At 50.8% G+C, this 26872-nt stretch overlaps 1 protein-coding gene across 15 annotated transcripts in view; it reads left to right on the top strand.

Annotated features, from left to right (window-relative positions):
• The window catches only part of PSD4 (pleckstrin and Sec7 domain containing 4), a 47500-nt gene that overhangs the window by 5792 nt on the left and 14836 nt on the right, over positions 1-26872 (top strand). Inside the window, exons 1-5 of one of the 15 annotated variants that reach the window (XM_084993341.1) lie at positions 4094-4200; positions 7548-7760; positions 8813-8896; positions 13263-13407; positions 25715-26800. In XM_084993341.1, the coding sequence (XP_084849467.1) occupies positions 25826-26800 (975 nt within the window). In that variant the 5' untranslated portion in view covers positions 4094-4200; positions 7548-7760; positions 8813-8896; positions 13263-13407; positions 25715-25825. Of the gene's footprint in view, positions 1-4093; positions 4236-7547; positions 7761-8150; positions 8261-8765; positions 8897-13262; positions 13408-17230; positions 18852-20917; positions 21014-25714; positions 26801-26872 lie in introns of those variants that run through there. The other 14 variants (XM_084993333.1, XM_084993332.1, XM_084993336.1 and 11 more) reach the window with 14 other exon arrangements.

The following is a 26872-nucleotide window of genomic DNA, read 5'->3' as shown; positions in this document are numbered from 1 at the left end:
AGCAAGGCCAGGGACCAAACCTGCAACCTCATGGTTCCTAGTCGGATTCGTTAACCACTGCACCACGATGAGAACTCCTGGTTTTTTTTTTTTTTTTTTTTTTAAGGGCTGCACCCGCGGCATATAGAGGTTCCCAGGCTAGGGGTCTAATCAGAGCTATAGCTGCTGGCCTATGCCAGAGCCACAACAACGCCAGATCCTGAACCCACTGAGCGAGGCCAGGAATCGAACCCACAACCTCATGTTCCTAGTCGGATTCGTTTCTGCTGCACCACGACGGGGAACACCCTCATTGTCATTTTGATTTGTATTTCTCAGATGTCTAATGAAATTAAGCATCTTTTCATATGCTTATTCGTCATTTGTGTAACTTAAAGAAATATCTATTCAGATACTTTGCTCATTTTTTAGTTGTCTTTTTGTTAATGAGTTGAAAGATTTCTTTATATATTCTAAATACATGTCCCTAGGTTCATTTTCTAGATTTCTAGGTGTTCCAGAACTATTTGTGAAAAGACTGTCCTTTTTCCATTGAATTACCTTGACACCTTTGCCAAAAGATGCCCATTGACCAGGCATATGTGGCTCTGTATTCAGACACTCTACTTCTGTTATATTGTTTATCTACGTTTATGCCATTTCAGTTTGAAGTATTTTCTAATTTTCCCTGCAATCTCTTCTTTGACCCTTAGGTTATTTTGAGACACATTGCTTGATTTTCAAATATTGGGGGCATATTCTAGGTAAAGTACTGCTGTTATTTCTAGACTAATTTCACCATGATTGATAAGACATGATCAATAAAAATCTCAACCCACTGAAAGCTAGAGATTGTTTTATAGTCTATAGTTGTGTTGGTTAATGTTCCACATGCACTTGAAAAGACTATGTATTCTGTTGGTGGTGGTGCAATACCCTACAATATCAATTTGGTAAATGATAAACAATAGTATGGGAGTTCCTGCTGTGGCTCAGTGGGTTAAGAACCCAACTAGTATCACTGAGAGTAAGGGTTTGATCCTGGCCTCGTTCAGCAGGTTAAGTTTGCTGCAAACTTTGGTGTAGTTTGCAGATGTGGCTCGGATCTGGTGTGGCTGTGGCTGTGGCATAGGCTGGCAGCTACAGCTTTGATTCAACCCCTATCCTGGGAACTTCCATATGCCACAGGTGCAGCCTTAAAAAGAAAAAAAAAAAAAAAGATAAATGATGTATGGAAACTGCGTATATACCCTTTCCACATACCTTGTCCTGTGCATTCATTGCATTTGGTTGTTTCTGAGTTATATCCTTTATAATCAATTGGTAATAGGAAGTGAAGTGATTCCTGAGGTCTGTGGCCCAGTCTAGCAATTAACAAACCTATGGCTCAGAGGTATAGGTGACAACTTGAGATTTGCATCTGAAGTGGGGAGCAATCCTGTGAGACTGAGCCCTTAATTTGCGGGGGCTGCACTAACTAAGTATCCTAATTAAATTGTAGAACACCCTGTCGGTGTCCAAAGAGTTGGAAAATTCCTTAACATCAGGGAACACCCACACATTTGATCATCGGCAGTGTTGAGAGCGTGCAGGGAAACAATTTTCCTTTAGTTAGCATTAATTTCCTTTAAAATTATATTTTAATTGACTGTTTTTTTCCACCTCCTGACCATAGTACACATATTCTGTTTCTTTAGAAGTCTAATACTTTTTGCTGTTGTTGTATGGTAGATATTGTGAATGATACATTGTAGATGGTCTGGCTTCTTTTATTTGGCTCTGAAGAGGGTCAAATTTTCTTCTAGCAGGAAGTTAAATTACTGGACACTCACCTTGGTTTTGTGGAGGCTTGGTTTTAGATTTTGGATGTATTTCTTTTGATTTGCCCCTAATCCTGGGGTACATCCCTTAACCCTAGGATGCAATTTTTACTCCTTAGTTGTGGCCATTCTGAGATTTCAGTGGACAGTCCAAAGTGCTAACCAAGCCCCTTCAAGATGGCGGGACTTGATTCCAAATTCCCCAGCAGCAGGCAACTAACTGCTCAAATCTCTACTCAGTTATTGCTTTCCTTTGGGTCATGTGCATTCTTGCCCCAATCGTGTTCATTCAAGAGTCAGCCAAGGAATCGAGGGAAGTTTGCCTGCAGGTGTTGGACCGCTCTCCTCCAAGGGTCTCTTCTTTCCAGGACTTTACCCCTCAGGGAGTGACCCCTCACTTCCTAGTACCACTGCTTATCTCCCATCATACCACTGCTTATTCCCCCTGCTAGGCTGCAAACTTTGGGAGCATTCGATTCAGCCTTCTACCCCAAGTGCCGAGTCAGTACCTGACTACATACAGTAGATGCACAATACATGTGTGTGGAACTAACAAAGGAACAGCTAATAAGTTATAGGATTGCTGACGTAGTGACAGGTTAAAAAAGACAAAGCAGCATCATTGCATGGTGATGAAGAGCATGGCCTCTGGCTTCTGATTGTCTGTGTGACCTTGGTCAGGTTGCTTAACCTCTCTGTGCCTCAGTTTTGTCATTATATGGAAAGATTCCTACCTCTGAGGGTGGTTATAAGGATTAAGTATCAGGACAGGTAGAAACGAAAAAAAGAGGGGGATAGTTCCTGTTGTGGTTCAATGGATTAAGAATCCAACAAAGAGAGTTCCCGTCATGGCTCAATGGCTAACAAATGCAACTAGAAACCATGAGCTTGCAGGTTTGATCCCTGGCCTTGCTCAGTGGCTTGAGGATCTGGCGTTGCTGTGAGCTATGAGCTGTCTCAGACACAGCTCAGATCCCGTGTTGCTGTGGCTCTAGCGTAGACTGGCAGCAACAGCTCCAATTAGACCCCTAGCCTGAGAACCTCCATATGCCGTGGGAGTGGCCCTAGAAAAGGCAAAAAGACAAAAAAAAAAAAAAAAAAAATAGCATAGGGTCTGTGAGGATGCGGGTTTGATCCTTGGCCTTGATTTGTGGGTTAAGGACCTGGCCATTGCTGGAGTTCCCATCATAGCACAGAGGAAACGAATCCAACTAGGAACCTTGAGGTCGAGGATTCAATCCCTGGGCCTTGCTCCATGGATTAAGATTCCTGCGTTGCTGTGAGCTGTGGTGTAGTTCACAGGCGAGGCTCAGATCTGATGTGGCTGTGGCTGTGGCATAGGCTGGCAGCTGTAGCTTGGATTAGACCCCTAGCCTGGGAACCTACATATGCCGAGGGTGAAGCACTGAAAAGTAAAAAAAAAAAAAAAAAAAGGATCTGGCCATTGCTGTGGCTGTGGCATATAGGTGGAAGATGTGGCTACGATGTGGCATTTTGCCTTGGCTGTGGTGTAGGCCCACAGCTGCAGCTCTGATCAGATGATTGGACCCCTAGCTTGGAAACTTCCATACGCCTTGGGTGTGCCATAAAAAGAAAAAAAAGCGGTATTGCCTGACACATCCATAAAACTCATAAATTAAATATTAGCTGCTGTTGTTGCTCCTACAGGACCTGGTCAGCTCCATTTGGGGCATTATCTGATGCAAATATATTTTTCCACGTTGCCAGTCTCTGGGGACGCTAAAATATCCCTGGCTATACTTGGAATATGGCATCATTTAACTTTGATTTTCACATATGGTGCCTAATACAGTCACAGAAGTACAAATCAGAGAGTGGCATCAAGTGGAACATTGAAAAATATGAGCTTCTTGGCAATACTACGACGTCCGAGATGTTTGCAAAAACATATTCAAGTTTCAAGACACAACTATTTGCCTCCAAACCAGCTAGCTAAAGTTCTCCGTCAGTCAAGTTACAGACTGCTGAAACTCTGAACTCAATGCAATTTTTCTTGCGCCCCCGAAAGAAATCTTATAGGATGGGTTTGGAGGGACTCCGATTATGACCCCGCTGGGGGCGCGCACACGTCAGGGTCGGGCTTGGGTTTCTGGCTGGTTTCTGGGCTGGAAGAGGACTGGGGCGCCAGCAGCCTGGCCGCGGGGACAGCGTAGGTCGTGCAGGAGGCGCCAGGCTCTGCGCCGCCGCGGTCAGACCAGTCGGACGGCTTCGCCCGCCCCGCCCCGCGCCGCCCGCCGGGCCGCCGCCCTCAGTCTCCTCGCGGCCGGAAACCCAGTCCCTCCCGAGAGCCAAGCGCCGAGCACGACAGGCCTGGCCCCCACCCCGCGCAGCAGCCGCTCCGCAGCACCCCCCACACACCCGCCATGGGACTCCCGGACAGGTGGGCGGCCAGAGCAGGAGCCCGGTGGGACAAGGGTAAGGGCACGTGGGGACAGTGTGTCCTCGATGGGGAGAGTGCACCGGGGACTCCGAGCGGGGGGAGCACCTGTGCAGCCAGGGGAGCAGAAAGAGGTGGCGGGAGGGGTGAGGGCGATTGAGGGTTGCTCAGAATTCAACCGCATCAGGGGCGGAGACGGGGACAACAGGGGGACGCTGTGGCCCAGTGGGAAAGTCAGCCCTGGCCTGGGTGTGCTGGCTCCACAGGCTCCTCCAGCCAGGCTGGGTACATCTGGGCTCAGGCCCTGCTGGAGAGCTGGAGGAACCCTTAAAACCATCTAGCATCATAGCTGGGCGACACTGAGGGCCTTCCTCCCTATCTCCCATTGGCCTCAGTGGCCTGTAGGCCCTTGACCCAGCTGAGCCACCCTTCCTGCTCCCTGCCTGGCTCAAGCCTGGCCCTCCTGCCCGGCTGCCTCCCAGGAGTGCTCTCCCTTGGATGCTGGGCCCTTTGCTTGGCCCTTCTGGGTGTGTCTGGTCAGAAAAGATCAGAGAATTCCTAAGAAGGTAAACAGCATTTGCTCAGCTGACAAACTCACATTCCCCCTTAGGCTTCTTTCTGGCCCTAGGATTGAGTTTAGCATCTTTCAATAGAACAGTGGAGCTAGGGCTGTGAGTTCTTGGCTGGATTTTTTTCCCCAGGCTGCAAGGTGGTGCACTGCTTCGCTCAGTGCATGCAGGTCATGGGTCCAAACCCTTCAGTACATGTCCTGCAAGTCTAGGTCAGGTAGGGAGCATCAACATGAAGGCCTGAGCAGCTGGGGGCTCCACCTGCCCTTGAACCTCATTAGCCCAGTCCTTCCCCTGGTTCAGAGCTGATTGAATGTAATTTGCAACTAATTGGATGTCTCTGAGCCCTTCTACATAAGAAACACACCAAGGTCAGGTTTAGACAGCAGTCAGCGCTGAGTGATTCATTCTTCTCTTCCAGATGTGGTGTTTCCCTTGTGTGAGGGGTCTGAAGAGTCAGGCATTCATTCATTCAACATATATTTACTGAGTGCCAATTACTTTTTTTTTTTTTTTTTGTCTTGTCTTTTGAGGGCTGCGCCTGCAGCATATGGCTAGGAGTCACATCGGAGCTAGAGCTGCCCGCCTACGCCAGAGCCATAGCAACACCAGATCTGAGCTGCGTCTGCGACCTACACCACAGCTCACAACAACGCCAGATCCTAACCCACTGATTGAGGCCAGGGATCGAACCTGCAACCTCATAGTTCCTAGTTGGATTCGTTTCCGCTGAACCACAATGGGGACTCCCAATTACTTTTTTAAAAAATTTCGTTGAAGGAGTTCCCAGTGTGGTTCAACGGGCTCAACTGTGTCTTTGCAGCACCAGGACGTAGTTTCGATCCCCTGCACAGCACAGTGGGTTAAAGGATCTGGTGTTGCCACAGCTGCAGTGTGTGTTGCAGCTGTGGCTGGGATCTGATTCCCAGCCCAGGAACTCTATATGCCATGGGTGGCCAAAAAAAGGGAAAAAAACTTATTCAAGTATAGTTGATTTGCATCGTTGTGTTAATTTCTGCTGTATAGCAAAGAGATTCAGTTATATACACACATATATATATTCTTTTTCATATTCTTTTCCATTATAGCATATCACAGGATATTGAATATAGTTCCCTGTGCTATACAGTAGGACCTTGTTGTTTATCCAGCCTGTATTTACTAGTTTGACTCTGCTAATCCCCAGCTCCTGAAAACTACTAACCATGCTCATAGGCACTGGGAATACATCTGCTCTGGTTTACATGACTTGTGCAAGAGAGAAAATAGGCAGTTAGCAGATGAATCACATTATTTCTGAGAGTGATAAATGCTGTGAAACAAAATAAAGCAGGATGATGATGAGCATGACTGTGAAACAGATCAGAGAACTTGGCCTTTAGCTAGAAAAGCTCAGAAGCAGGCTTTCTAAATGAGGTGGGAAAACAGTAATACTTTCAGGCCCTCAAACTCTGGGGCACAGGATAGAATATCGTCTGTGACCATGAGCAGGTGAGCTTTCCACAGGGGGTCCATGAGCAATGGACGAGTGGTGAGTAGTCCCTCTCTGGAGTCCTTAGAGTGTCCTTCTTGTTGGGAGGCTTAAATCTGAGGCAGAGACTTAACTTTCCCTAGAAGACATATCCTGTTAACTCATTCAAATACTGAGGCGCGTATGTGAGGCTGTATTCTGGGTGTTAAGGATACATTCCTGAACGGAGAGCCTTTCCCCACATAGAGCTTGTTTGGTGATGGAGATAAATGGATAATAACAATAACAACAATTTCAATGTCATGTCAGATAAATGCAATGAACAAAAGCAGAGCAGCTTGGACTTCCTGCTGTGGCACAGTGGGTTAAGAATCCAACTTCAGGGAGTTCCCGTAGTGGCTCATCGGAAACGAATCCGACTAGTATCCATGAGGACGCGGGTTCAATCCCTGGCCTCAATCAGTGGGTTGGTGATCCGGCGTTGCCGTGAGCTGTGGTATAGGTTGTAGACAAGGCTCAGATCCTTCGTGGCTGTGGCTGTGGCTGTGGCCAGCAGCTGTAGCTCCAACTCAACCCCTAACTGGGAACGTCCATATGCCTCGGGTGCAGTCCTAAAAAAAGGCAAAAAAAGAAAGAATCCGATTGCAGCAGCTTGGGTCACTGCAGAGGAGCAGGTTTGATCAGTGCAGTGGGTTAAAGGATCTGGCATTGCTGCAGCTTCCGTATAGGTCACAGCTGCTACTCAGATTCAATCCCTGGCCCAGGAACTTCCGTATGCAAAAAAAAAAACAAAAAAAAACAAAAAAAAACAAAAATTTCTGGCTAAAGTGGCATTTTCCAAATCAGTAAACACTGCAAACTGGATATAGGGAGAAAAACTATTGCCTTCTAGGAAAATTCCATTATTCTTTTATTCTTAAAATGGATAATCTTATGGAGTTCCCGGTATGGCTCAACAGGTTAAGAACCCGACTAGTATCCATAAGGATTCAGGTTTGATCCCTGGCCTCACTCAGTGGGTTAAGAATTTGGTGCTGCCACAAGTTGTGGCGTGGGTTGCAGATGCGGCTCGGATCTGGCATTGCTGTCTGGGGCCTGGGCCTCAGCTGCAGCTTCAATTCAACCCCTAGCCTGGGAACTTCTATATGCCACAGGTGTGGCCCTAAAAAGAAAAAAAAAATTATTAGCAGACTTAAACAGAGAGGTATACTGAGAATGTATTCTATGCCAGGCTTTTCTTTGAGCCCCTTATGTGCAAACACAAATCGTCCTCAGCAAGTCTGTGATGTATATGTTATCCTGTTTCCCAGATGAAATACTGACGCCCAGAGAGAATCACAAAGCTGCCCACTGTTAGACAGCTAGTAAGTGAAGGATCGGGATTTATAACCAAATGGTGCAGTTTTAGAGCCAAGTGTCCTGAGAGAAGGAGAAGAAGAGGTTTTGGCTGAAGGGACGATTCTGTGCAGTGGAGGAGTCTCCAGGGGGCCTCCCAGCAGGAGGTGGTTAGAAGATAGCAGGAGGTATGGGTGCATTCCATCTCTTTTCTTCTTTTTAAGACATTTGCATGAGTTAATTTTTTTTTTTTTTTTTTTTTTTTTTTGGTGTTTTCAGGGCTGCACCTGAGGCATATGGAGGTCCCCAGGCTAGACGTCCAATGGGAGCTATAGCTGCTGGCCTACACCACAGCCACAGCAACACCAGATCTGAGCCACATCTGTGACCTACACCACAGCTCATGGCTGGATCCTTAACCCACTGATTGAGGTCGGGGATCAAACCTGCATCCTCATGGATGTTAGTCTGATTCGTTTCTGCTGAGCCACGATGGGAGCTCCAAAAATTCTTTAAAGAGTGTTTGAAAGGTGCTACTTGTCTGTGTTAATTTTTTTTTGTAATGTTCATTTTAACAGCCCTTAGAGAACACAATGAAAATCTCCTTCCTTCTCCTGTCCTCTGATTTCCAGTCCTTTTCAGAGGCAGTTGAGATACTTGCAGAAACGTTCTGTTTGTAAAGGAGAATGTATGTATTATGCTTTTTCTCTTTTCCCCCCCTTCTTACACAAATAGTAATAATACTCAGGTCTGAACCTTGAGTATTATTTTTCCCACTTTAATATACTTATTCTGGTTCGGACAAATAGATATATTCCGCCCTTTTAAAGTATGTAAGGAGTTCCCATGGTGGCTCAACAGTAATGACCCTGGCTAGTATCCATGAGGATGTAGGTTCAATCCCTGGCCTTGCTCAGTGGGTTAAGGATCCAGCTTTGCCACGAGCTGTGGTGTAGATTGCAAATGTGGCTCAGATCCCGTGCTGCAGTGGCTGTGGTGTAGGCCAGCAACCCCTATACCTCTGGTGTAGCTCCGATTCAACCCCTGTCCTGGGAACTTCCATCTGCCTTGGGTGCAGCCCTAAAAAGAAAAAAAAATGTGTAATGTTGAATGGATGGACCATATTTATTTAGTCATTCTGTTATGGTCGTCTCAATTGTTTCCCCCATGTTTGTTTCTTTGTTTGCACGAAGGATATTTATATCTACATTTTTGCTCCCTTCTGTGACAAATTCTGCAGGAGAAATTCCTAAACACGGAATTAGTGATTGAAAAGCTCTGGATATTTTAGATTTCAACTGATGCTGCCAGCCTGTTTTCAAAGGTGCGGTCTGACTTACTATTCCCTGGACTGTGTGCTTCCCCAAGGCTCTGCCAACTCTGTGTCATCAATTGTTCTCATCAATTTGACAGATGAAACAATGGTGTCCCATTGTCGTTTTAATGGGTCTTAATAGTGAGCAGTGTGTGAGTCTCACATATGTTTTAAGCCCTTTGTCTTTCTCCCCTGCAGACTGTTCACGTCCTTGGCCTGTGGTGCAACTTGGATTTTTCTCTTGTTATGATCAAATTATAAGGGGGGAGTTCTTGCTGTGGCTCAGTGGGATCAGTGGCATCTCTACAGTGCCAAGACACAGGTTCGATCCCTAGCCTGGCACAGTGGGTTAAATGAGCCGCCATTGCCACAGCTGAGGCGTAGGTCACAACTGTGTCTCGGACCTGATCCCTGGCCCGGAAACTTCCATGGGCTGTGGAGTGGCCAAAAAGTGGCCAAAAGAAAAAAAAAAAAAACTGTAAGGGGTCTTACTGTGATTTCCTTTTCATCCATTATCTCTGGTCCCACTGACCATCTTCCCTGCCTTTGGGAGCAGCAGCTACTCCGATGTATTTATGATGTGTGTATCCCAGGATCTGGACTGTTATTGAGAAATATATGCTGTTGATTTATGTATACACATATTGCAGACTTACATACATTGTATTGTGCTACAAATACGAGCTTCCTTTCAAACTCGATGCTGGTTTTTAAGAAGATTTATCTGGCTGCTGTCTGGATACTTGGTTTGTCGTTTCTGGTTGCTGCACTACATTCTGTGGCTGGAGTTAGGGAATTATCATAACCATTGATTCTCCCTGGCATGGTCTAGAAATCTTGTTTGGAGACATGGCATGATGGGGGTGAGCCATGGAAGATGAAGAGGGTCAGGCAGGTGGAAAGGAGGATGTGGAAGGGAACAGAGCTGACCAGGAGTGCAGCATGGGGACACACCAATGTGTGAAATTTCCAGGAACGCTCAGGGGAGCCCCATAGACTGCTGGGGTCTCGGTACAGGGTGAGGTGTGGTCTTTGCAGAGGCTGGGGGTCTCAAATGCCAGTGTTGGGCTTTCCCTAAAGGCAATGGGGTGAGGCAGTGGGGTGGGGTTGGTCAGGAAGGTTTTCAAGGGCAGGAGCCATCTCCTGGAGGTGAATTGTGGTGGACCATGAATGTGAACTCGAGAGGCAGGAGGTCCCCAGTGTTCTCCAGATAAGAGGGGAGCAGTGGGGCTGCCAGGGAGGGAGGACCAGCAGGACTGGGTGCTGTGGGCATGAGGAGTCTAGGGTGGTGTCCAGCCTGAGAACACTGGAAGCTGGGCTCATGTGATCCCACAGACAGGACCCTGGAGGGCAGGCCTGGGCCCTCATGTGGAAGGAGAGCCACAGTCGCGGGCACATGGACAGGCAATTGGGCATCTACTAATTCTGAAGTCCTGCTCACCTGGTTAGAAGATTCCCCAGGCTGGGGAGGGTTCATGAACCCTGGGTGTGTAGGTAAGAGATGAATGTGGAGGGGGAGGGAGTGAGGTCACCATAGGAGAGCATTCAGGGCAAGAGTCCTGGCTGAAACAAAGCCCAGGGCAGGTATGCAGGGAAAAGAAGTGGATGTACAAGCTGGGCCAGCAGGGAGGCCCAGATGCACTTTTGAACTCTGCCCTTTGCTGGCATCCCGACCTCAGGAAAGCCTCCTTTCAGCACTGAAGCGTGGACAGGGGTGGAATTAGGGCCCTTACAAACCAGGATGTCCAAGGAGGGTCCCTACCTTCCTGGCCTCTCTCAGCGCGCCCTTGGGGGATGCGTGGAAGGGCTGAGGCCCACTGGAGTGAAAGGGCCTCAGGGAGCACAGGTGTGCAGGCTCCCTCCCCAGGGAGGGATCCCAGTGCTGTGCCAGCCAGAGGCTGCCCCTCTGTGCCTGTGGGCACCTATTGAGAAAGATCATACACTCCAGCTGGCACACAGAGCACCTCGGGAGCCCAGGGTTTTGTGGCTCTGGGCAGACTTAGGTCCAGGCCCCTGGACCCTTCGAGTGGCCCCTGGAAGTGCCCTGCTCTGAGTTTTGGCTTCCTCTTTCACTGGGTCAGAGCATACCTGTTCTGTCATTTATGCAACCCCAGAGCCTTGCCTTCCTACTAATTGTACACCTGAATTCCTATTCATCAATTAATATCTGATTAAAGAAGGAAGAAGGAAGACCCTCAATTCTTCCTCCCAAAGAGTAGGTGCTTGAAAGGTTGCATTCATCTGCACAGAGTGTATCCTGGTTGGCATAGCTTGTCATGATTTTTGACTTAAGAGGTTTCTACCTATGCTATTTTTCCCCTTTATTTTTTATTATTGTAGTTGATTGACAGTGTTGTGCCAATTTCTGCTGTACAGGAAAGTGACCAGTCATATATACATTCTCTTTCTTATATTATCTTCCATCATAGTCTATCCCAAGAGACTGGATATAGTTCCCTGTGCTATACAACAGGACCTCATTGCTCACCCATTCTAAATGGAATACGTTACATCTCCTAACCCCAAACTCCCAGTCCATCCCATTCCCTTCCCCCTGCTTGGCAACCACATAATATTTTATTTAATATTTTCCTTGCATACACACAATCTGACAAAAACATTGTAAAGTAGGCATTGTTTACTTTAGTGTGGTCCTTAGCAATAATATCTATGAGATCATAGGTTTTTACTCATATTCAAATACATGCTTAACTATTAAAAATGTTAATCAGGTGTACCATATGCCTACTTAGGCAAATAGAGCTTTAGATTCATGGAGGAGATAATCTTTGTTGGAGAGGGGAAGAAAAAACTTTGGGAGTTCCCACTGTGGTACATTAGGTTAAAGCACCTGGCATTGCTGCAGCTGTAATATAGGTCACACCTGCAGCTTGAATTCAGTTCCTGGCCATGGAACTTCCATATGCCTCAGGTACAGCCATGAAAAAAAAAAAAATCTTTTCTTCTACCCTCTAAGATGTAGTCACCGGAACCTGCAAATTAAACTGACAACCCCAACAAATGATTAACAGTAGAAAAAGGTTTATTGGCCTGCACATGGGAGCCAATCAAAGAAGTAGTTGGCTTGTTAAAGGATTAAAGGATACCTAAATTAATAGGAGAAAGGGAGGGGGAAGAACAAATAGATTGCTTTAGGAAAGATAAATGGGTTTTTTAAAATAAATGCGAAAGCTAGTGATGTTTGTCTCTACAGCATGGGTGTTTTTTCTATCACTTTCTGGGCCATAAATCCTAGAAAAGGGATTTGAGGTAGGTTTTATTGAATTCTTTCCTGCCCTGTAGAAGAAATTTATGGCAGACTTATTTCTCAGAAGTTGCTTCTTTTGGTGAGATAAGAGAAGTTCTGAGAAAGCTTCTTACTACCTCTGTCAGATCTCCAATGTCTTCATCTTAAAATAGACTCCATACCAGTTCTGGGGTGTAGGTCCCTACGCCAACATCAGAGAGGTCGAACTACAGCCAGTTGAGAGGTAGTAGCAGTGAGGGGTGACCCATGCAGACCCTCTCCTGCACCACCCCCACATCTCATACCCCTTCTCAGCCTCCACTCGCAACTGGGCATGGTGGGGAGTGGGGCAGGAAACGAGGGTGGGCAAAGACCTCCCAGTCTTTTTACCCATGCCACAGAAGCGACCCCCACTGCTGCAGTGATAACACCAGATCCTTAACCCAATGCATCCAAGGGAACACCAAGAATATCCTGGTCTTTAAAATGAGCAGAGAAATTCAATCATTATTTAATTCAACCAATTTAATTTTCTAGTACTTTTATTTTTTGCTGATAACATATTTGTTTTTAGACAGGTACATATGAAGAAAACATAAAGAGCTTCAAATCATGTGTATTGTTATCAAGCATAGATATCCAGAAATTTTAGATATTTTAGAAATTAAGACCGTACTGAATGTGTAATCAGTTTTCTTAATAATACGCCATGAGAATCTTTTCCACTTTACAAAATACTCCTCAGAAACAAGATAGTTAGAGGTTGCCGAGGTTCACCATATGGCTCATTTTAAAAAATATTTTATTGGAGTATAGTTGATTAACGATGTTGTGTTATTTTTAGGTATATAGCAAAGTGAATTATATACAAATACAAATATCCACTCTTTCTCAGGTTCTTTTCCCATGTAGGTCATTACAGAATATTGAGTAGAGTTCCCTGTGCAGTACATTTGGCCCTTGTTGGTTATCTCTTTTCTATATAATAGTGTGTATCTGTTAATCCCTAGCTCCTAATTTATCTCCCTACCTATATTTCCCCTTTGGTAACTGTAGGTTTGATTTTGCAGTCTGTGAGTCTGTTTGTTTTGTGAATGAGCTCATTCGTATCTTTTTTTTTTAAATTAGATTCCTCTACCAGAATTGATTTATATGGTTCCTGGTGGATGTAGAGATTGCAAGCATTTTTGCTTTTATAAGGATCTTAACACATGTGTATTTCAAGAGATGTTTGTGAGCATCTTCTGGATGCCAAGGAGGCTCCAGGACGGAGGTGACTAACTGTTATGCCCTACCTGTTGCTTACATGTGACCAGTGGCTGCAGGGAAAGCGCTCATCTGCAAACACAGGGTGGGATTGAGGAAGCCGAGCAGGGGAGTCTTGGGAGAGAGCAGCTGGGGCCAGACTTTGCCAAGAAAGACGAGGGGCAGGGAGCTGTGGCCTGGGCACCTGTCCACAAGCCAGGTGGGGATGCCTCCCAAGGTTACTGTGCCCACCAGGGGATTGGGCAACTGAGTCCAAGAAATAGAAGCTTGTCACCCCCTTTTGTAAGTATGACTTCCTGCCCTTCCCCAGGAAAACAAGGGCAGCTTTGGTGGCCATGAGTGTAGGGCAGTTGGTGAGGGGGTTATTGCTGGACCATGTCTCCTTTACTCACTGCCCTGCCTCCGAGAGACTTCTCCCTCCCAGTCTAAGATCGCAGGCATCAGGGAGGGGCACAGGGGCCCTGCGGGGGCCTCAGTCCCTGGAGACCCTCACCCTGGCCCTACACCCCCCCCCCCAGTTCTCTGCTCTGATTCCCAGGGACCCCACAGCCCAGTTGGCCAGTGGACTGTCACTCTCTAACCTGGCAGAGGAATGTTTAGGGAGGCAGGTGTCTGACCTCCCTGAAGGCCTAGGCTTGGGGAGACCAGAGAACTAGGAGGGAATAGGGCATTTTCTGAGGGAAGGGGCATGTGTCTGCCTCACTCCCAGGTCTCCCTAGAGGAACCTTTTCAGAGACAAGTTCAGGGACACAGGGGCACACGGAGGTGTGCCTCAGCTCTCATCCTGCCCAGTAGCCAGTAAGCGTCCATCCACTTAGGATTTTCATAAGCTTTGAGCTGTAGAAGTGAGCTCAGGCAGGGATCTCAGTAGGCCTGCTTGCTTGGAAGGAAGCCCTGCTTCTTTGTATCAGCAGCATGCAGATGGCAACAGGGTATAGCACACAGTGTCTTTGGTTTGGCAGTCGTGGGTTCAAATCCAGCCTGAGTGACCACTCTGACCCTGGGTCTCCTCGTCTGTAGCATGGAGATAATAATGCCCCACTGCCACACCAGACTCTTGGGTTTGGCGATGCTGCCTGTAAGGGGCCGGGTGCATGTAGGCGCCGAGAGGCCCTCTGTGAGAGGTAGTTATCAGTCAGGTGCAGGTTCCCTTCCTTACCCCCCTGCCTCTCACGGGGCAGGGCGTGTGCTTCCTTGGAAAGTGGGTTCCACTGCCCCATTCTCGCTCAGTCTGTGAGCCAGCCACCTCCCCACCTGTGCTGAGCGGCTTCCTCCCGCAGGCAAACAGGAAGTCACTCACCTCGAGGGAGGGGGCGGAAGGGGCTGCCAGGCAAGGCTGCCTGCCTCCAGGGCTGTGGTCAGGGCAGGAGGCTGTGTGTCTGCTGGGCCCTGGGGAGGGGGATGGTGAGCTGGGCGGGGACCCCCAGGCCCCCAGGAGTGGGAGGGGGCACAGCTGATAAAAGCTCACTGCAGGCAGGGACTCTGGGGACAGGAGCCAGTTTCCCTGGTCCGCCCAAACCAGGGCTGCACTCCCAGTGAGCTGGGGGGCCCTCCTTGTAGCGCCCCCACCCCCCACCCCCGTCAAGTTTTGCACCTTGGGAAGGAGGTGAAAGTTCTAGGAGATGGAGCTCTTCCTGGAGTGTGCCGTAAGCCCCAGCCACACCCCAAGTCCCCCCAGATATACACCCAACACCCAGGAGACCCAGTGCCCAGGAGGAAGGGGAAGAGGCCCATCTCACTTCCCACCATAGTGCTTGATGGGATGGAACAATGGAAGCCGAACCGCTTTTCCTCCTCATTCATTCATCAAAGGGTTGGTGAGCCAGCCCCTCTCCTGTACCACCTGGGCAGCAATGGAGGTGAATGGACCAGTCCTCACCCTTGAGAAGTCAAGGGAAGGATGGAGACTCAGAAGCACATGCAGGAGACTGAGCACTGGCACCGGGCCTGATCTGCAGTGTGTCTGACCCAGTGGGCCCACTGGGCCCAGCCAGCCTGGCAGGGGGTGGGGGTGGGGCGGGTGCTGGGCCGTGGCAGAGACCAGACCCCCTTCCTCAGGGGTCCTCATCAGCCCTCACTTCCTGCTTACCTGGTTTCTGTCGCCTTGTGCCTCCTGCCCCGCCCCCGGCTTGTCTGTAACCTCCTTGTGGCCATGGTCAGCAGTCACTTTGTTCTTTATCTTCTGACCCTTTCCAGTGGCATTTGACACAGCCCACCACTTCCTCCTTCTCAAGTTATCTTTCTCCTCTCTGTCTTGGGTGACGACACACCCTCTCAAGTGTTTCTTTCAGCTCCTCGTCAGCCCCTTCTCGCCTGCTGTGCCGGCTTCTCTTGGGGAAGAATGGGCCACCTCCCTGCTGGTCACCCTTGGGCTCCTTTTCCCAGCCCAGCCTCTCCTGTCAGTTCCAGGGGCAAGCTCCTCCTGCCTGAGTTCCTCACCCAGATCTCAAACCTGATATTTAAAGAACGAAACTCTCTTCATTCTTTCCCCTAAGCCACATCTCCCCAATTCTTTCCCAGCTCTGTAAATATGATGACCATCATACAGTTGTTCAAGCCAGAAATCCAGGAGTTCCCATCATGGCTCAGTGGTTAACAAACCCGACTACCATCCATGAGAAGGAGGGTTCAATCCCTGGCCTCACTCAGTGCGTTAAGGATCCAGCATTGCCGTGAGCTGTGGTGTAGGTCAAAGACACAGCTCAGATCTTACGTTGCTGTGGCTGTGGTATAGGTGAGCAGCTACAGCTCAGATTCGACCCCTATCCTGGGAACTTCATATGCCACAGGTGTGGCCTAAAAAGACAAAAAAAAAAAAAAAAAGAAGAAGTAGAAGAATACAGAAATCCAGAAGTCACCCTTGACTTCTCTGTCATCACTTAAGCAGCAGGTTCTACCAAGCATCCCCAATAAAGATCCCACATCCTCTGTCTCCCTTTCTCTGCCCTTTCTGACTCTGCTTCAAGCCAATGTCCCACCTCCCCTGGACTGTCACACAGCCCCTGTCTGGTCTTCCTGCCCTCACAGAGTCCTCAACTGTCTATGCTCCATGCAGCAGCAGGCGATCTTAAAAATAAATACACCTGTCACTTCCCTGCTTACATGCACCCTGGCTACCCCTGGGGACCTTGTGGGATGTGACCCCATCCTCCTCTCCCACCCTCCCCTCAGCCAGCTGCACCAGTCACACTGGCTGGCTTTCTGTTTTCTGTTCCGTTACCTCCCGGAGACCTTTCTAGTCTCAGGTTAAGAAATTAGACATCTGCCCCAAATGCCCACCTCACACTTCTCATCTGCTGGCTCCCCTTCACGGGCATAGCGTACCCCTGGTGTCCCCTGTCAGTGGGCTTGCCCGATGCTCATTTTCCTCTCTCTCCACCCCTTCCGTGGCCAGCATGAGGCACAGTTTATAATCGCGCGTTAATTACTTCCTGCCTTGTTTATTTTCTGTCTGTCACTAGATTGTAAGAACCTAAGGACAGGGTTCTAGAGTTTTAGTCCTGATAGTCAGCAGCTTCTCACGTGGGGACAACACAGAGCTGGTGCTGGCAGAGCCATGGCCACATTCTGGACCCTCTGTGAGGCTGGAAGCCTGAGGGAGGGTCTGCATTAGGTCAAGGTGACTAGGTCTCTGGCTTCGCTGGCTGGGCATAGCGATATAAAATCCCCCTGCAGGAGTTTCCCCCATGGCACAGCGGAAAAGAATGTGACTAGGGAACCATGAAATTGTGGGTTCAATCCCTGGCCTCAATCCTCAGTTAAGGATCCAGTGTTGCTGTGGCTGTGGTGTAGGCCTGCAGCTGCAGATCTGATTCTACCCTTAGCCTGGGAACTTCCATATGCTGTGGGTGTGGCCCAAAACAAAACAAAAATAAAATCTCCCTACTGGAGGAGCAGCTTGGAGAGGGGGTGAGCTGGGTTTGCATTGCTCTGAGGTGGAGATAAGCCTACCTCCAACAGCGTCAGCCCCAGAAAGTGAGCAGCGGAGCCCCCCTCATGTGTTTGGATATGTGGATATTGTAACACTGCAGCCGAGGCACTGATATAAGACGTGTGTCCTCTTCTCCTGCTGCCCACTTTACTTACGACCTGGAGATGCAGGTTTGAATTAGGATTCTCAGCCTCTGCTGAACGTGGCTGTGGCAGCAGAACCCACCCCAGCCTTTAGCCCCTACTCTTTCTCTTCCCTTCCCTGGTTTGGTACAGCCTGTGCATGGACTGGGGGGGGGACTCGCCCGTGGTCCAGGCCCTGTCCATCCCCTCTCTGTCTTTCCCCCTCCCCCAGGTTAGTCTGCACAGTGATGCAGTGTCCCCTGCAGGGGAGATGGGTAGGTGCCCTGAGGGTCTGGGAAGTAGAGAATCCCAGGCTTCTGGGTCCCCAGAGTGTGGTAGAGAAAGGCCTGGTAGGCATGTCCCTGTGGACTCCTCGCCCTGTGTGTTTGGTTGGGGGCGTGGGGTGGCGGGGGCAGGGCTGGAGCTGAAGCCCCACACCCTCTGCCCTGTGGGCCAGGCTGGCCTGGGTCTGAGTGCCTCGCACATTGAAGAATCTTCTGGGCCATTGGATTTATGAGGACTGGAGCTCAGGACGGTCTTCAGACCGTCAGTAGGGAAGCGGGCGGTGCTTCAGGCTGGAACACAGATTGGTACCATGAGTGCGGTTCCTCCAGCCTCAGCCTCACATTCTGGACACCTGTGACCTGTGTCCCTCAGACATTGACTGAGAATCAGTCGTGGGAATGGATGAGTTAGTGCATGTGGTCAGATGCTCTGAGTTCTAACCACAGCTCTGTGATTTCCCAGCTGTGCAACCCTTGCAGTGGCTTAACCTTTCTGAACCTGCCTCTGGCTACAAGTCATGAATATAGCAATGCTTTATAATATGGGTGAGGGGGGTGGCTCAGGGGCTATTGAGGGACACCTTGTCACTACAGGACAGTTGTACCCAGGGCCATTATTGCCTACACCAGGCACAGCCACATATACATCGATGGGAAAAGAAAAGTTGCCAGCCCCAGGGTTCTGCTGAGCCCCAGTGGGTGCCCTGCAAGGAACTGAGAACTGGGCAGAGAGGAGAACCTGGTGATGGAACCGCAGGGAGGAGGGGCAGGGCGTGGTCACGGTCAGGGCACTACATCTTCCTCTTTCTTTCCCAGGCCCTTGACTCTGGGCCGTGGAAGGTGGGGGACCCCCAGGAACAGGGGCAGGGGGCCAGAGGCGCTGGGCCTGGGAGCGGGAGCTCTCGTCTCAGGGCAGGAAGTGTGAGGTGCAGAGCAGCTGGGGTGCCCCGGAGGCCGCGGGGAGTGGGGGGGGTGAGTGTGGAGAGGGGAGCGGAAGTCGGAAGCTCCAGCCGCCACGTTCCCCATTCAACGGGGTGGACAGATCAGGCAGCAGAACCGTGCCTGAGGAGCCAGACCCACACACCCCTTCCCGGGACCTTTGGAGGTGAGCAAGGTGGGCCTGCCTGGGCTGGGGGCAGGGATGCCGAGAGTCACCAGTGGGCCCTGTGGTGGCTGCTGGAGCAGGCGGGCAGGAAGGAGGGTTCCGTAGGCCTCTGCGCGTGCCCCTGCTGTGAGCTGGGCCTGGGCTACAGCTCCATCATCCCCCTTCCTTCTTTCCACCCGCCTCCTCCCCCAGCCCAGCCCTTTCCCTGATTCCTCCTCTGGCCCCAGTACCCTGGCCTCCTTAGTGCCCCTGAGGATCTGAATCATGAGGGTGAAGGGCCGAGAAACTCCTTCCTACAGGTCCTGTGGGCCTCCCCGGGTCCCTGGTGACTGGTACCCAGTGGGGGGCTGGTGTGCCCAGACGCCCCAAATGAGCCTTCCAGGAAGGCCATGTGGGGGTAGGGGCCCAACTTGCTGGTGTTCCCCAGGTGGCACTGGGTTAGGCCTATCGACCTCAGGGGTAACAGGAACTGTCTCACCCTCAAAGGCGTCCCTGTTTGGGACACTGTCAGACTTGCTAGTGGTTGTTATCCTCAGCCACTGCCCATTTATTCTAGGGCTAAGGTCTCAGGAGTGGTGTCACTCCTCTGCTGAAAGGCTGGGAAGGGTGAGCTGTCATCAGCTGATAATAAATGCCCCAGAGGACTGTGGGGCCATAGCCAGGAGGCCAATCTACCCCGGCTTTAGGGCATCAAGGGTTCCTTCCGCTGCACAGAAGGAACCACCCAGTCTAGGGATTAGAACCTGGGCTCTAGGCCTTTTGTAGAAGGGGGAGATTCAGGAAGCAGGGAAAGAGGCCCAGCCTGGCCCTGAGCCTCCTTGTCCTTCCCAGGCAGTAGCTGCCCTGGAGACCCATTGGCACTCTGCCCCCTCATCCTCTTGGCCTTCCTTCCTCTCTGTGCCCCCATCCTCTCAGCCCCACCACCCTCTCTGCCCCCTCCATTCTCCCTCCCTGCCTGAGTTCCAGCTGAACCCACCTCAAGGTTCTCAGCACCCAGTGGTGTGTGGGGGTGTGTGTGGGGTGTGTGTGTGCACACACACGTACATATGCATGAAGCCTCCTTCCGTGTGGGCAGGATGTGGGGTGCCTCTAGTCATGTACTTTGGCTGCTCTGGCTCCAGGTTCAGGCAGGGGTGTCTGTCCTGCAACTCCGGACGGGGGCGGGGGCGGGGGACGACCCCACCTTCAGCTCCTGCCCTTAGGGACAAGACCCCTAACCTGGCTCCCTTCCCTGGCTGTGAAAGGACAGCACAGGTCACCTCCTAAATCCCTGGCTGGGCCTAGAGCCTTTGCTTTTTGCATAGGAAGGAAACATTTCCAGCTCAAAAGGAAGTTTTCTGAGTTAGAAGCTCAAAAGGAGGAGTTTACATTATGGCTCAGTGGGTTATGAACCCAACTAGCATCCACGAGGATGTGGGTTCGATCCTTGGCCTCGCTCAGTGGGTTAAAGGATCCGGTGTGGTCATGAGCCGTGGTGTAGGTCGCAGACACAGCTCGGATCCCATATTGCTGTGGCTGTGGTGTAGGCTGCCAGCTGCAGCTCCGACTCTACCCCTAGCCTGGGAAGTTCCATATGCTTCAGGTGCGGCCCTGAAAAGCAAAAAAAAAAAAAAAAAAAAAAAAAAGCTTAAAAGGAAAGACGCACACTCCAAATGGGACACTCAAAGCAGACAGACTCCTGGGGGACTGAGGAAGCCCCACTGGCCTGAATCTGTGCTGTTAGGAAGGGTCCTTGGTTTGTTTTTGTTCATTTTGGCTTCTCTAAGTGGACCCACAAAGCAGCAGCATTAATCTGAGCAGGACATGGTATTTCTGAGCACCTACCAAGGGCTGGGCCCTGCGTTAGATCCCGGGCCCCCTCCATTTTATAACAGACCTTTGGACTAGCTTTAGCCATCTGATTTCCTTCTTTCCCAGGCAAGGAGCCAGGTGAAGTTTTTGGCCAGAGTCACCAGGCTCTTAGGATTTGAGTTGTACTTAGTTTGAGTCTAGTCTGTGAGCCTCCAGGTGTGGGGCAGGAGGGGGGTGAATGCAGGACACCCACTGCTGTCCCCATCTCCACTTGGGTAGGCTCTCACCAGCCTGCTGTGACCTCTCTGCACCTCAGGGCTCAGGCCATGTGCCCACGCACCGAATGGAAAGCAAACCCACTCTCGAAAAGGATCATCCAGGTACCATCTGGGCTCCTCCCCGTTCCAAGGTCAGAAAGGACTTGCTTTGGAATTTCCATTGTGGCTCAGCAGGTTGTGCACCTGACTGGTATCCATGAGGATGTAGTTCGCTCCCTGGCCTCTCTCAGTGGGTTAAGGACCTGGCATTGCCGTGAGCTGTGGTGTAGTTCGCAGATATGGTTCAGATCTGGCATTGCTGTGGCTATGATGTAGCCTGGCAGCTGCAGCTCCAATTCCACCTTTAACCTGGGAACTTCCATATGCTGCAGGTGCACCCCCCACCACACCCCCCCAAAAAGGAAAGAAAAGACCTTTCCTTGAAGCCCAGGATAGATTTGGGTGACAATGGGAGGGATGTTAGGTCCCATAGCTGTTGGTTTCTGTGTCCTTCACTGCCCATCTGCTCGATGTAGGTTCAGCCCCTGGAGAGGTCACTACGCTCAAGACGGGAGCCCTGGGGGGGTTGCTCATGGAGCACCTGCTCTCTCCTCCCCGATCCTCAGCCCCCTCCCTGCTCCTTCTCCTCACTGGCTTCTGGAGCTCCAAGCATTGTCTTGGATTCTGAAGAGCCATTTCACTTCACCCTGAACTTTTCTTTGAGTTTCCTGAGTCAGCATGGTGCTTAGAAAAATGAAGGACTGCTAGTTTCAGAGGTAACAATACCTACCTAAGAGGCCTGTGGCAGGTACTTTCTCCCTTCTTTGTTCGGGCTAGGATACTTGAGTGATTTCAAGAGATCACTAAACACCAATGGGTTAAAAAAAGAAAGAAAGAAAGAAACCAGAAAAGTTCTAGATGCATGAGACCTGGGCTCTGCTCCTCAGTTCTGGGTGCCCTCTGCCTAGGATGTGCCATCCTACCTCCAGGAAACAGAGACTGGTCTCCACCCTTGACCCTTGACCCTCCACCCTTGCTGGGGCATGCTGTCCTCACCCAGGTGCCTGGCAGGATTGCTGTGATGGCTCTAAGAAGAGACCACACCCCTTAGGTCATCCTGCCCCTTCATTCAGGGAAGAGCAATAAAAGGGCAGAGAAAGTGGTATGGTTGAAGGTGGCAGGAAAATGAGAAAAGGAAAGAAACTCCTTTTTTTTTTTTTGTCTTCTTTTAGGGCTGCACCAGCAGTACACAGAGGTTCCCATGCTAGGGATCCAATTGGAGCTGTAGCTGCTGCCCTACAACACAGCCACAGCAATGCCACATCAGAGCCGAGTCTGCAACCTACACGACAGCTCACAGTAACACCAGATCCTTAACCCACGGAGTGAGGCCGGGGATTGAACCTGCATCCTCAAGGATGCTAGTCGGGTTCCTTGACTGCTGAGCTACAATGGGAACTCCAGGGAGAGAAACTTCTCAAACTTGCAGTTCCACTAACCCTTCCACAAGTGGAGAGCACAGGCCAGAGGGTTGAATGGGTCCTGGAGTCTCCTCCTCTCTGTCCAACTGCTGTCTCAGAAGCAGCACCCAGGGGACCATTTTGGCTACTGGGCTGTCCTGGCAGGAGCCACCTCTGGGAAACCTCTGCCCTTAAGGCACTGGGCTTCCTGGGAAGAAGGTGTTATTGACTCATGGCTGGATTGTCCCTCAGCAAGAAGTCATAATGTCATAATGGTGCTAAAGCTCCTCCTCCAAGCCTCAGTTTCCCCAGTCCTGTAGTAAGGTTGATGAGGATAGGCTTTCTAAGGGCACATTTACATCTTCACCCACCTATCCATTTATTCATCCTTCCATCCATCCATTCATCTCTCCATCTACCCATCCATCCGTCCATCCATCCATCCATCCATCCGTCCATCCATGCATCCCTCCATTCATCCATCCTTCCATCCATCTATCCACCTATCCAATCGTACCTCCATCTTTTCTCTTAGTTTCACAAACACTCCTGGAGTGCCACCTCTGAGTCAGGCAGGCCCTGCCCTGGACAGTGGGGAAAACAAGTGCATTAAGGGGCTCAGCTTCAGAAGGAAGTCATACTTCATTCAATCCATGCATGCCCAAGGAAACTGATTTCCTAGGTAGAAAAAGAGAGTGCTGCTTAAGGGAGCCATAGGCCTGGGTTCAGACCCCAGTTTCTCAGACCCACCTGCTGAGCTACTCCGACACATTTCTGAAGCTCTCTGAGCCTTGTTTCTTTATTAGTAGGAAGGTGATGTTATCACTTATCTCAGCCCTGGGGTGGCTGATGAGACAGTGAGCTCAGTGCTGCAGAGCACAGGCTAATGAGTGACACATCATGGGGGCGAGGGATACTCTTAACATGGGGTTGGGTTGCCAGATACAATGCAGAGCTAAAACTGAATTTTGGATAAAAAAGGAGTCATTTTTTAGTACAAAAATGTCCCAAATATTGGGCATGCTCTATTGTTTATTTACTAAATGTGGCAACTCTACCAAGAGGTCATGTGCGCCTGTGTGGACCCATCTGCCTTGCTTCCTCACCTCCATCCCCAGTCCCCACCCCATCTCCCTTGGGCCCCAGACATCTGCTCTCTTCCCTTTGGTCTCTGGAAAGCTACTCCAGTGTCTCTGATTTTTCTTTCCCTTTGAATCTATGGTGAGGAAGCCCCCATTTCTTCTGGATTTATGTTTAGTGTGGTCATTAACAGTTTCCTGCTTTATTTCACATATTTATTTATTTGGCCATGCCTGTGGCATGTGGAAGTTACTGGGCCAGAGATCAAACCCACGCCACAGCAGCGACCCATGCCACAGCAGTGACCATGGTGGATGCCCTGAAGGCTGGATGGGGTGCTTCCTGGGGGCCTAATGCTTCAGAGGCCTCAGTTCAGCAATTACAGACTTTTTTGCTCTGCTCAAAGTGAGGAATGTGGGGGTCAGGACCAAGGGAGAGCTACCGACTCAGCAAGGGATTCTGGTTTTGAGGGACTTTTAGGAGGATGCTTGCCAGGAGATGGAGAAAGTGAAATTCGCAGTGGTCCTGTCTTGTTTCTCTTGGGCACCTCGTGAAAAAGGAACAGTGCCCACCCAAGCATTGTAGGTGACCTTAAGCAGTAGGACCCCACCCAGACTTAGTTTCCCAGCTTTGAACTTTCCCATGTATTGAGTGTCTCATGATTGGCCGTGAAGTAGGTGAGAGGTGAAAGTCATGCCTGGTTACCGGTTGGGAGCAGGTGTTATGTGTATGTGTGTGTTTCTTTTTGCCCCCAAATATTTCAATACAGTTTATATGCAGTCCCCAAACTAGATACCCAGGGAGTTCCCGTTGCTACTTAGCAGGTTAAGAACATGACTAGTAACCATGCGGATGCAGGGTCAATCCCTGGCCTCAGTAGGTTAAGGATCCGGTGTGGCTGTGAGCTGTGGTGTAGGCCTCAGATGCAGCTCGGATCTGGCGTTGCTGTGCCTGTGGTGCAGGCCAGTAGCTGCAGCTCTGATGCGACCCCTAGCCTGAGAATTTCCATATGCCACAGGTGTGGCCTTAAAAAAAATTAGAGATCTGTGAGTGAAGAAAGGGAGGCAAAGGGAAACTGAATGATGCGATGCAGTCCAGAGTACATCTGATACTGGGAAATCTTACAGAGGGCCGGCCTTCTTACCCTGCATTTCCTGAGGACCAGTACCCAGAGGGAAACAGGCCCAGCTACGAGTTGCATTGTATACATGATATCAGAACAAGCCAGTTGGTTTTTTGGTCTTGCTCATGGCATGTGGAAGTTCCCTGGCTAGAGATTAAACCTGCGCCAAAGCAGCCACCTGAGCCGCTGCAGCAATGACCACACCAGATTCTTGACCCTCTGTGCCATAGGAGAATTCCAAAAAGCCAGTTGTTCTGCAGAAGCAAGGCTACCCCCAAAACCATGTAACCTGGGGACCACACTCAGGGGATGGAGATGCATGCTTCTAGAAAATACCCTGAGAGATTCCTTGGCTGCATTCCATCAGGCCCCACCCAGAGTGCCGGTGTGGCTGATGCACTGGGCAGCTCTGAGCAGATGTGATGCAGCCCCAGGTAGATGTGGCTGTGCATCCCCAGCCTCTCCCTCCCCCTCCCCAGGAGGCAGCAGTCTCCTCCCCATGCAGCCCACGTGGCCTGAAGTGTCCCCCTGCAGAAGCCCAGGCTGAGATCAGCCAGCACCCGTTACCTGCTTCCACCTGGGCAGGCTGCACAGCTGTGCCCAAGAACCAGCCCTGGCAAGGATGCAGGCCCCGAAGACAGGAACCTTGGGAGGTGGATGAGAGACATGCTGTGGTCTTTCTTTCCTGGGTACCCGCTTTTCCCTTGAGTCTGTCCCTTCCCTTAACCTCTAGCCTGCATCTGTTTGGCGCCCATGTACATTGGCTTACATGTTGTTTTTTGTTTGCCATGCTTTCACCCTCTTTTGACATTTCCCCCTTCTGCTCCAGCTACCAACCCTCTTGGCCCTGACATTCTCCAACATAGGTTCCCAAGAGGAGGATCTGGTTTGCCCAGTTCATCCGTTTCAGCCCCTGTGGCCACCTTCAGCCAATGGATGAGTGTCCTTGGGGTGGGTGCCGCCCTAGCGCAAGCAGTTGTGATTGTGGGTCAGATGGCGTGGAAGGTACATTCCACCTCTGCAGGGCTACAGAAGGCAGCGGCCAAGCTTTGGGGTTACTGATAAGGCAGAAACTCAAAACCACGTGTAACTTGATAGACGTGTGCTTCCGGGACGGACAGCCCTGCTGTGCTAACCTCCGTTTGCCTTGGGCCCTTCCAGGGTAGATGTGGGGTCCCGGTCACCCTCCTGGCCAGTGCTCCCTCTAATCTACGTGATGGGCTTGTGAAGGCGGATGCTTTCTGGGCCTCCTGCGCAGCTTGCACTCTGTGGATGATGGGTGACGACAGACTCTGTGAACCCGCCAAACCTGTGGAGTTTCTCGACGTCTATCTGGGAGATAACCTGCGGCCCCACCCAGGGGTGCACCTGAGGGAGACAGGCGACCGTCAGGACCCTCTCCAGCCTTGGGGGGAGCAGACCTGGCCTTCTTACTCTCCCGATTCAGTGAGGCAAGATGCTTATCCCGGGGCCTCCAGTCCGGAGCCCATGCACCTGGGGATCGGTCCTTCACAGGATGAGGCCAGGCAGCAGTCAGAATCTTCCAGGTCACCCAGGGACAGCCAACCCCTGGGGAGCCCAAGGCAGAGCCAGAGCACGTCCACTCAGGTGGTGTTCTGGGCGGGCATCCTGCAGGCCCAGATGTGTGTCCTGGACCTGGAGGAGGAGCTGGAGAAGACAGAGGGGCTCAGAGCTGAGCTGAGATGCTGCCTGCCTACAGCCCCTACCGATCTCCCCGCCTTCCCCTCGAGCCCTGTGGCCCCCCAGGACCCAGGGCCCGCTGTGGACATGGATGTGGATGAGGACGAGGCCTTGGGAGAAGACGGCAGCAGGCCCGAAGGGGACGACCAGAACCCGGGGTGGCTGAGGGAGGGGACGCCAGATTCCTCCCCAGAGTGGGGTGCCGAGGAGGAGAGCCTCTTCTTTGACAACCCCCTCTTCCTGGAGAGCCCTTGCTCAGACACCAGTGCTTCAGAAACACACTTTTCCTGGGGATTCTCAGACTGCTGTGCAGATGTGACCACTGGGCCCCAGAGCCCACAGAGCCCGGAGCTGCCACCCCCAGGAGGCAGAGTGCCCTGGCAGCTGGGCTCTGAGACCGACCCAGAGGACACAGAGAATCCTGGGGGGCCCACCACGCCTCCGTTCCCCGTGCCCATCTACCGACTGCACACTTCTGCCTGGGCCACAGTGGATGCCGCCACCGAGGGGATCCCCACAGCACCTTCTAGCCAGCGGGAGAGTGAGGTAAGTGACAGCCTGGGCCCCACCTGTGCTCGGAGACACAGAAGGAAGGCCCTCCCTCTGTCACCGGAGCCC

The sequence above is a fragment of the Sus scrofa genome, chromosome 14 (genome assembly GCF_054392235.1).
Source record: "Sus scrofa isolate SSC_HxYL_T2T_F1_AM1 chromosome 14, Sscrofa_HxYL_maternal_Yorkshire_Landrace_v2.0, whole genome shotgun sequence".
In the NCBI taxonomy this organism is placed as follows: domain Eukaryota; kingdom Metazoa; phylum Chordata; class Mammalia; order Artiodactyla; family Suidae; genus Sus; species Sus scrofa.
Note: the sequence above shows the minus strand (reverse complement) of the source record. Positions and strands in the feature narration are given on the sequence as shown.